This window comes from Gossypium hirsutum, chromosome A09, assembly GCF_007990345.1.
Source record: "Gossypium hirsutum isolate 1008001.06 chromosome A09, Gossypium_hirsutum_v2.1, whole genome shotgun sequence".
Lineage (NCBI taxonomy): Eukaryota > Viridiplantae > Streptophyta > Magnoliopsida > Malvales > Malvaceae > Gossypium > Gossypium hirsutum.
The window spans coordinates 84,721,817-84,734,481 of record NC_053432.1 but is presented as its reverse complement, the minus strand read 5'-3'; the positions used below and the strand labels follow the sequence as shown (position 1 = coordinate 84,734,481).

The window sequence follows — 12,665 nt, the reverse complement described above, 5'->3', positions numbered from 1 at the left end:
ACAGCTTCTCATAGACTGACATACTCTCTCTCTCTCTCTCTTTTAATGAAAAAAAGCACCCTTTTTTATATAAGTTTTATCATTTTCATCATACATATAATGGTAATGTCATCTCTAATGACTCTTTTGTTTCTTTTTTTTTAGGTAAGAGTATAAAAAATCCCAACTTTTTTTTGTGCTCTTTCCTTCTTTAGCATTGGTGGTGACAGGTGAGTATTCTCCATAGTGCTTCTATATTGAATCTCCTGTTTCCATTAACCATTATCTTTGTTCTTCAAAGTTGCTATCTTTTTGAGCTTCCTTTACACACACAAACACAGACATATATATATATATGCAGTTTTGTTTGTAGTATTTGTTTTCTTGCTGTTGGGTACATTTTTTTTTCACAATTTGATCCACACTTTCACGACCTTATATATTTGGACCTTCCCCCTTCGCAACTCTTCATCTCTCTGCATCCACATTTCTCTTAAAAAAGGTAAAATCTCCATTACCAACTTAATTTTTTTTTTTTTTGCTCACCATTCTGGATCTGGGTTTTCAAACATTGATGTAATAATGCTGTCAAGATTCAAATTTTACTTCATTACATGTCTCTAAGGTTTGAAAATTGTTTTTTCTTTTTTTGGTTGTGTGTAACCTGAAATGACCAGCTTTTATTCATACAATGGAAGAGAGCTTTGTACCATTTGGTGGGATAAAAAATGACATTAAAGGGAGATTGAAGTGCTACAAGCAGGATTGGACCAGTGGTCTTAGTGCTGGTTTTAGGTACTTCATTCTATTCTCATGACAAAAAAAAAACATTAGAACACACTTACAATTACATACAGCTATAGATATAAGGATTTGTCTGAATTATTCTTTATTTGTTAACTAACTTTTTTGCCATGGATGATCTTATTGTAGGATTTTAGCCCCCACCACTTATATATTTTTTGCATCAGCAATTCCTGTTATTTCATTTGGTGAACAATTGGAAAGAGACACAGGTTTGTTCCGTCTGATACTAAGTTTTTCGTGTATTTGGAGTATCTTTAGATTTGGTGTACTAAGATTCATATTGCATTTTGCTCCATTTATTTAAAAAATGAGCAAATTAGTCCTGTATATAAAATCAAAGAGCGAACTAGTCTTTTATGTATTTTTACTGTTAAAAGCTGTCATGGCTGACGAAATAACCAGATATGTACACCTGGTGTGTCTCGTGTATCTCAAGCTGACATACATGAGCCCAGTTTTTAACAGTAAAAATAGATGAAATTTTTAATAGAAGTATCAATTTGCTCTTTCATTTAGCGTACAAGAATTAATTTGTTCATTTTTTTAAGTAAATGGGGGCTAAATGCAATCCAACGTGGTACTTTTACCGGTCATATTCCGTATCCATGTGCGAACACGGTCTGATCTTTGATCATTTCTTTTGTCTTGATCAGATGGGGTGCTCACAGCAGTTCAAACATTGGCTTCTACTGCACTATGTGGAATTATACATTCTATCATAGGAGGTCAACCTTTGTTGATCCTTGGAGTTGCAGAACCAACTGTAATTATGTACCGGTTTATGTTCGATTTCGCCAAGAACCGGCCCGATTTGGGGTCACAGCTCTTTCTTGCATGGACTGGATGGTATAATTACTTGTATCTCAAGGCATTACAAAATTATGGCATTCACTAAAAGCTTTAATGGGACATATGCAGGGTATGCGTTTGGACTGCGATTTTGTTGTTCTTGTTGGCTATCTTAGGAGCTTGTTCAATTATCAACAGGTTTACTCGTCTTGCCGGTGAGTTGTTTGGTCTTCTTATCGCGATGCTCTTCATGCAGCAAGCTATTAAGGTGACGAATTTGTGTTTTGAGTGTTGTTGATATGGTAAAGTACACTGCAAGTTATGTTGAACTAATTTCAAGTATGGTTTACTAGGGACTTGTTGAAGAGTTCCACATACCTGAAAGAGAAAATCCAAAGTCGGTCAAGTTTCAACCTTCGTGGAGATTTGCAAATGGGATGTTTGCTATGGTTTTGTCATTTGGACTCCTGTTTACTGCATTAAGAAGCCGGAAAGCAAGATCTTGGAGATACGCATGCGGTGAGTTTTGTTCTGTTAGTTTCCTTAACATACTTGTAGTCATAGATATTACAAGTTCATAACTCAATTATCTTTATATTTCTCGAAGGATCATTAAGAGGCTTTGTAGCTGACTACGGTGTGCCATTGATGGTTCTGGTCTGGACTGCTGTTTCTTATATACCAGCTGGAACTATTCCGAAAGGAATTCCACGGCGTCTCTTTAGTCCAAATCCATGGTCACCAGGTGCATACGAAAATTGGACCGTTGTGAAGGTAACTGGTAACTGAGTTAACCGGTTTAACTTGACAAAGGAAGGGCTTTTACTTTGTTTTCTAACGATTGATTGGTGAAAACTTACAGGACATGCTAAAGGTTCCGGTGCTCTATATAATCGGAGCTTTCGTTCCAGCTACAATGATCGCGGTCCTATATTATTTCGACCACAGTGTAGCTTCGCAACTCGCTCAACAAAAGGAATTCAATTTGAGGAAACCACCTTCTTTTCATTATGATTTACTTCTTCTCGGATTCTTGGTACCGGTTCCATTTTTTCTCTGTTTTTCTAAATGCACTTTGGTTTTTACGCTAATGTTTATGCATCGATGGCAGACAATACTATGTGGTCTTATTGGTATCCCACCAGCAAATGGTGTCATCCCACAATCTCCAATGCATACTAAAAGCTTAGCTACATTAAAGCACCAGGTACCTAGCTTGGCACCTCGGCCTTGTTTTTCTTCATGTCATGGCCTTCAATGTTAATAGTTTTTTTCATTTTTGTTCCGTAGTTGCTCCGAAATGGACTAGTAACAACAGCTCTCCAATTCATACATAAGAATGCAAGCTTAGGACAAGTGTACGAAAGAATGCAAGAAGCTTATCAACAGATGCAGACTCCGTTGGTTTACCAAGAACCTTCGGCTCGGGTATGGACTTATGTTGCTTAATGCTGATGCTCGAGAATCCCAGCTTAACTTCTTTTTTTCTGAATAGGGATTAAAGGAACTGAAAGAATCAACCATACAAATGGCTTCAAACATGGAAAATATTAATGCCCCGGTTGATGAGTCAGTATTTGATATCGAGAAGGAAATCAATGATCTATTGCCCATCGAGGTAAAAGAACAACGGCTTAGTAACTTGCTTCAAGCTACAATGGTTGGAGGATGTGTTGCAGCAATGCCTTTGATTAAAAAGATACCGACCTCAGTACTTTGGGGTTACTTTGCATTCATGGCTATCGAGAGCTTGCCCGGAAACCAGTTTTGGGAACGAATGTTGCTGCTCTTCACAGCTCCAAGTAGACGATACAAGTAAGTTAATTTGCTTCATCGCCTCGTAGAGTCCCTAAGTCTATTTGCTCTTCACATGATAATTTGTTTCAGAGTACTAGAGGAGTACCATGCCACTTTTGTAGAAACCGTACCATTCAAAACAATTGCCATGTTCACGATATTCCAAACCATATACTTGTTTGTTTGTTTCGGGATTACTTGGGTTCCGGTCGCCGGGGTTCTTTTCCCATTGATGATCATGCTTTTGGTTCCTGTGAGACAATATGTTTTGCCCAAGTTTTTCAAAGGGGCACACCTTCAAGTTTTGGATGCTGCCGAGTACGAAGAATCACCGGATGTACCGTTCAACCTTATAACCGTAAGTCGATATAATTCATTGAGTTAATGTTGAAAAAATGACCCAAGTTTGAGCCTGTGTTCGGTTTTCTACAGGAAGGAGAGCTGGTTACGACAGCTTCCTTTGCTGATGATGGAGAGATTTTAGACGGAATGATTACCCGAAGCCGGGGTGAGATTAGACACATGTGCAGCCCGAAGGTAACAAGCTCGTCCGGAACAACTCCGTCCAAAGAATTTAAGAGCATTCAAAGCCCACGGTTCTCGGAAAAGGTATATAGCCCCAGGATAAGCCAACTGAGAGGTGAGCTAAGTCCTGGAAATGCTGGAAGAGGGCCATTTAGTCCTAGAGCCAATGAAAAGCCATCAAATTTAGGCAAAGGTTAGCAAGTAATGGACCAAGTTGCTAAAAGAATATATATACATATATGAGCATGCAGTTCAAGAAGTCTGCTATGCATATCCCATACTAATCCCCTGATTTTCGCTATCACTCATGTAAAATATATTCTACTACTAATAAAAATGCCGTTGATTAGTGAAGAAAATCTTGTAACCATGAAAAATATATTATAAGAATGGTTAAAATTACTATGGAGTCCCTTGTAGAAAGAGTCTAATTGCATTTTGCTCCTTTTACTAAAAAAATTGTCAAATTAGTCATTGTATGTTAAATCAAAGAGAAAATTAACTCTTCTATTAAAAATTCCATCCATTTTTACTGTAAAAAATTGGTCATTGTACATCAACATGAGATACAGTGGCGCCATGTGTAATTGTATAATTATTTTGTCAATTACATCGGTTTTTAATAGTAGAGGGATTAATTTGTCTTTTTCAGTAAAGAGAACAAAATGCAAACTAATTTTTAATACAAAGGCCTTCATGGTACTTTTACCTATAATAATATCATTCTAGATACAATTACCTATAATAATGTCAGTCTAGATACAAACAGGTGTTGGTTGTAGGTTAGTTCCATGCATAATAGCTATTCTTTTGAATGCTCTTTTTGTCAGTTCTTAGATAAGTTTAAATTGGAGGTAATTCATTAGGAGGGACAAACACGAATTCTAAAAAAATTTAATTTTTTTTAATCGTAAAATAAACATAAAAGATATTTTGATGATACAAGTATCACAACAACTTAAATCTACTTGTGGCATTCAGAAAACAACAAAATGGATTATATTTGATATTAAAAGTCTACAATATATATATAAATAATGTAAAACAAACCCAAAGCATAACACCCCAAGGGCCAGCAAAATATAAATCCCATTTGGGCATTGCTACTGTACTACACTAGTAGTAGTACATATCTCATCACACAATGAAGGAAAATAAACCCTCATAGGGATGAAACCTAAAGGCTAAAGTAACAATACTATATCTTGTATATGATAGTAATCTATATATGTATGTATATATAATGAAACTAAATCTACTTATATCGATATCAGCAACTATACTGAGAGGTCTCTGTTATTGCTTGGGGCATCCCTTCCTGCAAGCAACCAATAGGAGGTATAGTTAAGGTCTCTTCAATACCATAAGCATTCCAACAAAATGGATCATCCACCAATTCTCCTTCTTGTGGCAAAAGCTCGACTTCTGCCATCGTTATGTTCGTACAAGCCACAGTGTCGCTACAGGCGAAATGGATCGGGGGGTTCCTTACGTCATAAGTGCCTTTGATGTTCTTATATCGAATATCAGTGACGTAAACGGCTGAGGTTTGGTTCAAGCATTCCTTCGACAAACAATAGTACTGGTCAACGATGATGCAGTTCCTAACGTTCTCCATCTGGATGTTCTCGAACGATATGCCCGATACCGACCCCGTCCCACCTTGCCATGTCTTGATCCTAACCCCGTTATCTGATTCTCTTATCACCGCGTTACGTACGGTTATGTTCGAAACACATGCTTGTGAATTATGCACTCCGAGGCTCCCAATGCTGTATAAACAAAGCGCTTTTGCTATCAAAACAGTTATGGAAACCTTTTTTTTTTCAACAACAACAATGCTCATACCTGATCCCGTGACTTGGCCCGCAAGTTACACCATTAATGTCTACATTAGAACATCCAGGACCAATTGAAATGCAATCATCACCTGTTTCAATTAAAACCCATAACCATTTCAGTTTTGCATTTTTACATATATTTAGTAAACATAAAAACACCATTCTATATGAACAAACAAGCTCCATTTTTTTCAACACCCTCACCATTGCTAATCATTGAATTGTAAATTCCAACAGATTTTGTGTTCTCAATGTGGATCCCATCAGTGTTAGGGCTAAGTTTAGGGGTAGAAATGGACAGTTCTTCAATCAAAACTCCTTCACACCCATCAAATTTCATATGAAATTGAGGGCTGTTTTGGATCCTTAGGCCACTTACTACTATATTGGAGCTCATGAAGAACCTAATCATCTGAAAAAAAGTGCAAGTAATGAGTACGTTTTTTTCGAAAGAATATAAAGTACTAATTAATGAACTAGTTTATGTTAAATTATGTACTTACAGCAGGGCTTTCACATGGTCCTGGCAGAGACGAACCTTTTGGACCCTATATTTAGTCACATCATTACAAGAATTTTAGGGCCACATGATTTTAAGGAATAATTAATAAGAAGAAAAAAATGAAAATTATAAAATATTTTTAAGGGTAACTACAAAATTGGCCCTCATACTATTCCGGCTTTCACACTTAGGAATCTAAACTATTAATTTTATCTCAAAAAACGTACTAGGTCCAAAACGTGCCATTGTCACATTTTTATTGGTTTGGAGGTAAAATGAGATGAAATTAATAGTTTAAGTAGGGTTAATATACCATTTTGTGTTTGAGTTTGGTTTCAATATTAATTTGATATTTCAATTTTTTTCTCAATTTGGAATATGAGTTTGACTTCAATGTTCAATTTGATACTTAAACTAAACGATCATGCACTAAATTAAATATTGAAGACAAAACTTAATTGAGACAAAAAAAACTCAAATATCAAATTGAAAAAAAAAACTAAGGTACCAAAATAAACATTGAAGCCAAACTTAGGTACTAAATTTGGAAGAAAAAAAAAAGAACTAAAATACCAAATTGAACATTGAAGCCATACCTAGGTGCCAAATAGTATGTTAACCCATTTTAGTGTCACTTTTGGGAAAAAAAACCTTTAGGTAACTAAATGGAAAAAATGATATCGTTTAAGGGCTAAATTTGTATTTAAACCTATATTTTGATTACCTTGTGAGGTTTGCAAGGGAGTTCCCACCACTTATGTCCATTTCCTTCAATGGTTCCATTACCAGTAAGCTTCATATCATCAAGCCTATAAAACACCAGCCATTGCTTGCGACTATCAGCTTTTGGCCAACAATCTGGTCCCTTTGGTGGCATTAGGACCCCATTAACCTTCCACATTAAAAAAAAAGAAAAGCAGCTCGGTTTAAAAAAAAGACACGGGTTCAAACTTTGAAAACATATAAACATTTTTAACATTAATGCTCACTTGTAGCACAAGTCCAGGTTTGCATGGCCCTGAGAAGATAGTAGAAGTGATGGTGAAACTTTTATCAGATGGTACCAAAATGGTGGCTGATTCAACACTACAAGCAGCTTTCCATGCTTCCCTAAACGCCACCGTATCGTCTGAAGAACCATCGCCGACCGCACCATATGCGGTCACATCGAAAATGCAGTCCAATGTATCGCCGGGATCGGTCGGGTACGGGTCCGAGGGAATGGATGGAGGGTCAGCAGGTGTTGAAGGAACAAGTGCTGGTGCCGGTGCTGGTGCTTCATCAATAAAAGGAGACCCTTTGGTTTTTTGTTGCTTCTTGTGGTAATGGTACCTTGCATTTACATTGATGGGGTGTTGATAAAAGGTGAGAATGGCTAAAATCCATATGAAGAAGCATACGTGAGCGAGGTCCATTAATGGTGAACACACACAATAAGGCTTAGGGGAAAACGAGGAAGGTATCAATGTGTACTATGAGAGCTTTGAAGACAATATGCAGAGAGGCTATATCGTCTAATTTATAGATACTCACGAATGGTTTCGACAGGTGTCAAGTTATGGTTTGGTTTAAGCATTATTGCCTTTTTTTAATGTATTCAAATATGGCAGAAGGTTCTTTAAGCTGTGTTTTGGTTTTTGTCATGTGTGATGTGTGGTTCAGACATGCCTCTTTTTGTTTTTCAAGCTTGGATTTACTTCTTTTAGTAATATTGTATGCTTGTGAACTTCCCCAAGTCCCAAAGTGCCAAAACCACTGTCTTTTAAGGTTTTTTTTCTTTAAATTTATTCATGGATAAATATAACACATAAACATAGAAGAAAGATAAAAGAATTTTATATTAAAAGTCGAATTTATTTTATTTATTTAAAAATAAATAAATAAATTTATATATATTTGTTTAAAGAGTAAATTGATCTTTCTATTAAAAATATATTATTTTTATTGTTAAAAATTAGTTTCTATACATCAAAACATGTCATCCAGTTATTCCATCCACTAGACTAATTTTAAACCGTGAAAATGGATGATATTTTTATTAGAAAAGATTAGTTTGTTTGTTAATCTAAACGATTAATTTATCTATTTTCTAAATAAAATAATAAAATACAGTCTAACTCTTAATATAAAAACATTCACGATACTTTTACCCAACAATACTTTATATAGTCATCTTTTGTCTTTTAACAAACCAATAATGTGATTTATACGTTACAATAATGATTTAGCAATGTAATACCAACTCTTTTCTTTGTAAATCATATTGCACTCATAAAAAAAAAACTCATACAATAGACCGTTAAACAAACATGAAAAAAAATAACATTGTAATATTAATTATTTTATACAAAGGGTTAAACGAATTTGAAGCTGCTTCAATTACAATAGCAATGCAAAAGTAATTTGAAAAAAAATATATTTTGGGATGAAATTAAATTAAATTTTATGTGAAAGAAAGAAACTAGAATGGCCTATGAATAGTTTTTGATGAGATAAGCTAAGTGGTTTATAGCCAATGGAGGGGGTGGGGGTCTAAAGTAAAAATAAAACATCAGTTTGCATATTACAAGTATTTGTGATGTTGAAAGCAACAAATCTCGTGACTCTACGTTGTTGTTTAGCTCTTTTTAGTGTAAGAAAAACATTAATACCAGTAGGTGAACGACAACAGAATTATAACATTCACGGGTGTATCCGAATTCTGTGGTCCACAAACCCTAAATGCAACACTTTCATAACATATTAATTAAGCCAATCAAAAGTGTTACATATATATATCTATAATATATGGAAGTCTGTTGGGTTAAGTGAAGAAATTTAATGTCTCAAAAGGTTGGTTTGAAGTAAGAATCTTGCGAATTGAGAAAACAATAATGTTTAACGGTGGTTTGATTCGATTCGATTTTAAATTTTAAACGTAGTGTAATGTAATTATCGAATGTTAAGGATGTTGCATCAAAATCAAATCATAAACAAATTAAGGCTTTTATTATAAGAGTTCTTGATATAAATCTCTAATCTTTAAGATGTTGTATCAAAATTAAATTTTAATCGCTTTTTAAAGTTGTTTATAGTTGTACCTCTTAACAATATTATTTTTAAAAGGGTAAACTATATTAGTAGTCACCAACTATATTTTTCTTCTTTTTTTTAGTCAATTAAACTATGAAAAGTTACAAAACGATCACTTAACTATTCAGTTTTGTCTTTTTTGTCACTCAACTATTTTAGATTTTTAGATATTTTTATTTTTACATTAACTAAGTGATGACCAAAAAAGAAAAAAAACCATAATTAATTGACCTTTACTATAATTTACCCATTTTAAAATTTAAATATGGATTATACCTTAAAAATGCAACATGTCTTTCAACAATTTTCAATGTTAAAGTAAAATTTTCATGAAGTGTGATTACTCATCTTATTGTTTAATCATATGGTTAAGATTTAATCATCGCTCATAAAAATAAAATATATATCATGACTAATGATTTATCTTTTGGAAAATATTCTTAAAAAAGAATTATTCACTACTATCCCATAAGGAAGAGAAAAGAAAAAGGTAAAGTGAGAGAGAGAATCTGGAGTAATTATGGTTCATTTTTTTTATTATATTCCTGCCAATGGTGGTTGATGCCAGGGCCAAGCCGCTTTTTCTACATTGATTGGCTACGAGCTTATGGGGTCCTTTGGTCACGAAGACGGTGAGAGCAAAAGCTGGCCACTAGATTTAGATTTGGTATAGTTATATATATTTACATTTTAATTTAAATTTAATTTCAAAATAAATTGAATCTTTAAATAAAAATGGAGGCATTTATAAAATTCAAACTGGAGGTGATTGGACAAAAACTCTCCATCAGTTAGAAAAATTCACATGCAGATATAGAATGCAAGATGAAGAGGTTATACGTGTTACCTCATAAATCACGGGTTTTTGTTCCAGTGTTCACGGGTGGGAAAAATATGATTAATTAATCATTCAAAATTAATTAATCTCATCCAAATCAGATGCTTTTTTGCTTGTATCCCTCTGTATTGTATGAACCCGGCAAGCAGGGAGACATGTCACTCATGCTAACCTTTATTTTATTATTAATCTTTTTGAGATTCATAATTATTTTTTTCAATAAAGACATCTCCAATATTCCAACTACAACATAAGGTAGGTTTCCACTCCAATATTACAAGAAAAAAAGGGGTTAATTCCATAGGGACGTCCTTAGACAATGAATGAGATTCTAAATTCATTCCAAATTTTATAAAGTTGTAATTGAGACTTGAAAATATTAGTATTTATCGAATAAATCTTATTAGCTTAAATGTCAACTTTAATGCGAGATAAACAGTGTGATTAAAATTTACAAAGATTATTTTTTTTAACAATTTAAATTTAAATTTACGAGGATAATTTGAAGATATGTCATAATTTAATTAGGTTGAAGGGCGTAATGACTATTGTTAAAATAAATAAATAAATAAGTCGGCAACAATTAATTAATATTGGAAACCTACATTGTCATTTTTATATTTGATATTAGAGGGGACAAAAACAGAGCCATGAATAAAATGTTAAGTGTCGAGTATCGACCTTTGCTTTGTTGTAGGTCATAAATTTTATATTTTAGTAATAACAATAATAATGCTTGGCATGGAAGGTTGTCCTGTTTAATTTGCACGGCATTGACGGGTAAAGTGTGTGAACTTTACTGACAAACCCTAAAAGAGAACATGCATTATAATATTACATATATATGATTTGCAAAAGAGTGAGAACTGGGAGATTTACACGCCACGTGGACTGCTCCAAAGCCACTAATTCTGCCAACACGTATGTGGATGTGGTGAGATGAATATATGAGCCTGTTTCCATATGGATCATGCATGCATATGAAAAATACGTCCGTACATTGGCAATGCTCAATGCTCATTAGCCTCTTTTAACATCCAAAACAAGACAAACCCTTTTTGGGGAATGATTCAATATTATATACATGTATGTATGTATATATATATGTGCAGTTTATGGCTTCATGTGACTATGAGCTTTAAGCACCGTCATTGCACTCAGCCTTGAGCCCAGTGTCTGACATCTGTCTACAGAGGGAACCGAGAAAAAAACAATACTCTCAAGGCTAATTCATATTTAGATAAATATAAAGAGGAGCGAAGTCAAGAATTTCATATATATATATATATGTTGCGCGGAAGCGTGTGAAAGAGTAAAATTATTGTACTGAAAAATCACACTAAGTTCAATTCCCAGGAAAGAGAGGTGGATCATGAGGATCGCTTACATACCAGATCTTTCCTAGCCAGAATATCCCTCTATCGTAATTTAATAGCACAATAAATTACTACAATGACACTTGCAAAATATGCAGAACAAAAAAATAAAGAACACTAGAATTTTAACGAGGTTCAGCAAATTTTGCCTACGTCCTCGGGCACTACCAAATATATTTCACTCCAAAAATACAAGTGAAAGTTTACAAATAGGGAGAGAGAACAATTGCCTTAAGTAGAGAATGGCAAGTGTGGGATGAAGAAAGTAAGAAATGGTTAGGCCTATTTATAGTTGAGGTTCAAGGATCAACTTGCAATGTCCCTATACAATTAGGGACCAAAATTGCAATTATCCCATGCCAACTTTTAACCCAACTTGCCAACCAATTTTACTTTCTACTTTCGGTGCCCACCCTTTTTGACTTTTCAAACAATGGGTGGGTTCCAATAATCTCCACCTTAAAGATTTGATTAGGATAATCTTATCTTCACACAATTCTTTCTGCCTTTGACAACAATACTTGATAGTGCCTTCTTCAACTGTTAAACTTGCAGGATATTAATCAAGTTCAAACAATGTTCGAACTTGGTTGCTGTTACCACCTTGGTCATCATGTCTGCGGGATTATTTGCAGTCTTGATCTTCTGAAGACAAATTTTCCCCTCTTCAATAATTTCCCGCACAAAATGGAATCGTACGTCGATATGTTTTGTACGTGCATGATAGACTTGATTCTTTGCTAAATGAATAGCACTTTGACTATCACAATACACGTTAATATGCTCTTGAACCAACCCCAAGGTTTTAGCCATACCTTGTAACCAAATAGCCTCCTTTACAGCTTCTGTTACAGCCATGTACTCGGCTTCTGTGGTTGACAATGCAACTGTAGACTGTAGTGTAGACTTCCAACTTATTGGTCCTCCAGCAAGTGTAAACACATAACCGGTGGTTGATCTTCGCTTGTCCAAATCACCGGTATAGTCAGAATCAACGTACCCAATAACACCTTTACCAAGTGTATTATCCTGCTTGAACAGTAATCCAACATCCACGGTCTTCTGAATATACCGTAGAATCCATTTCACAGCTTGCCAATGTCCTTTTCCAGGATTATGCATATACCTGCTCACTATAC

General features: G+C 34.6%; 2 protein-coding genes across 3 annotated transcripts; one reads left to right on the top strand and one right to left on the bottom strand.

Annotated features, from left to right (window-relative positions):
- Window positions 1-4,299, top strand: LOC107935168 (boron transporter 1). Of its 2 annotated transcripts, none has more exons than XM_016867728.2 (13): window positions 1-209; window positions 657-774; window positions 913-995; window positions 1,440-1,632; window positions 1,705-1,843; window positions 1,929-2,094; window positions 2,183-2,349; window positions 2,438-2,611; window positions 2,687-2,782; window positions 2,866-3,003; window positions 3,071-3,390; window positions 3,463-3,730; window positions 3,805-4,299. In XM_016867728.2, the coding sequence occupies exons 2-13, from the start codon at window positions 671-673 to the stop codon at window positions 4,093-4,095; spliced, it is 2,139 nt and encodes a 712-aa protein (XP_016723217.2). In that variant the 5' UTR covers window positions 1-209; window positions 657-670; the 3' UTR covers window positions 4,096-4,299. The 2 variants fall into 2 exon arrangements, with proteins under 2 accessions (XP_016723217.2, XP_016723216.2); XM_016867727.2 differs by having other exon boundaries at window positions 6-481.
- Window positions 4,300-4,873: 574 nt separating this feature from the next.
- LOC107935108 (polygalacturonase At1g48100) lies at window positions 4,874-7,766 on the bottom strand. Its single transcript, XM_016867666.2, has 6 exons — window positions 7,230-7,766; window positions 6,965-7,132; window positions 6,242-6,286; window positions 5,943-6,150; window positions 5,746-5,827; window positions 4,874-5,669 (listed from the first exon to the last, which is right to left on the bottom strand). The coding sequence occupies exons 1-6, from the start codon at window positions 7,653-7,655 to the stop codon at window positions 5,168-5,170; spliced, it is 1,431 nt and encodes a 476-aa protein (XP_016723155.1). The 5' UTR covers window positions 7,656-7,766; the 3' UTR covers window positions 4,874-5,167.
- Window positions 7,767-12,665: the final 4,899 nt, after the last annotated feature.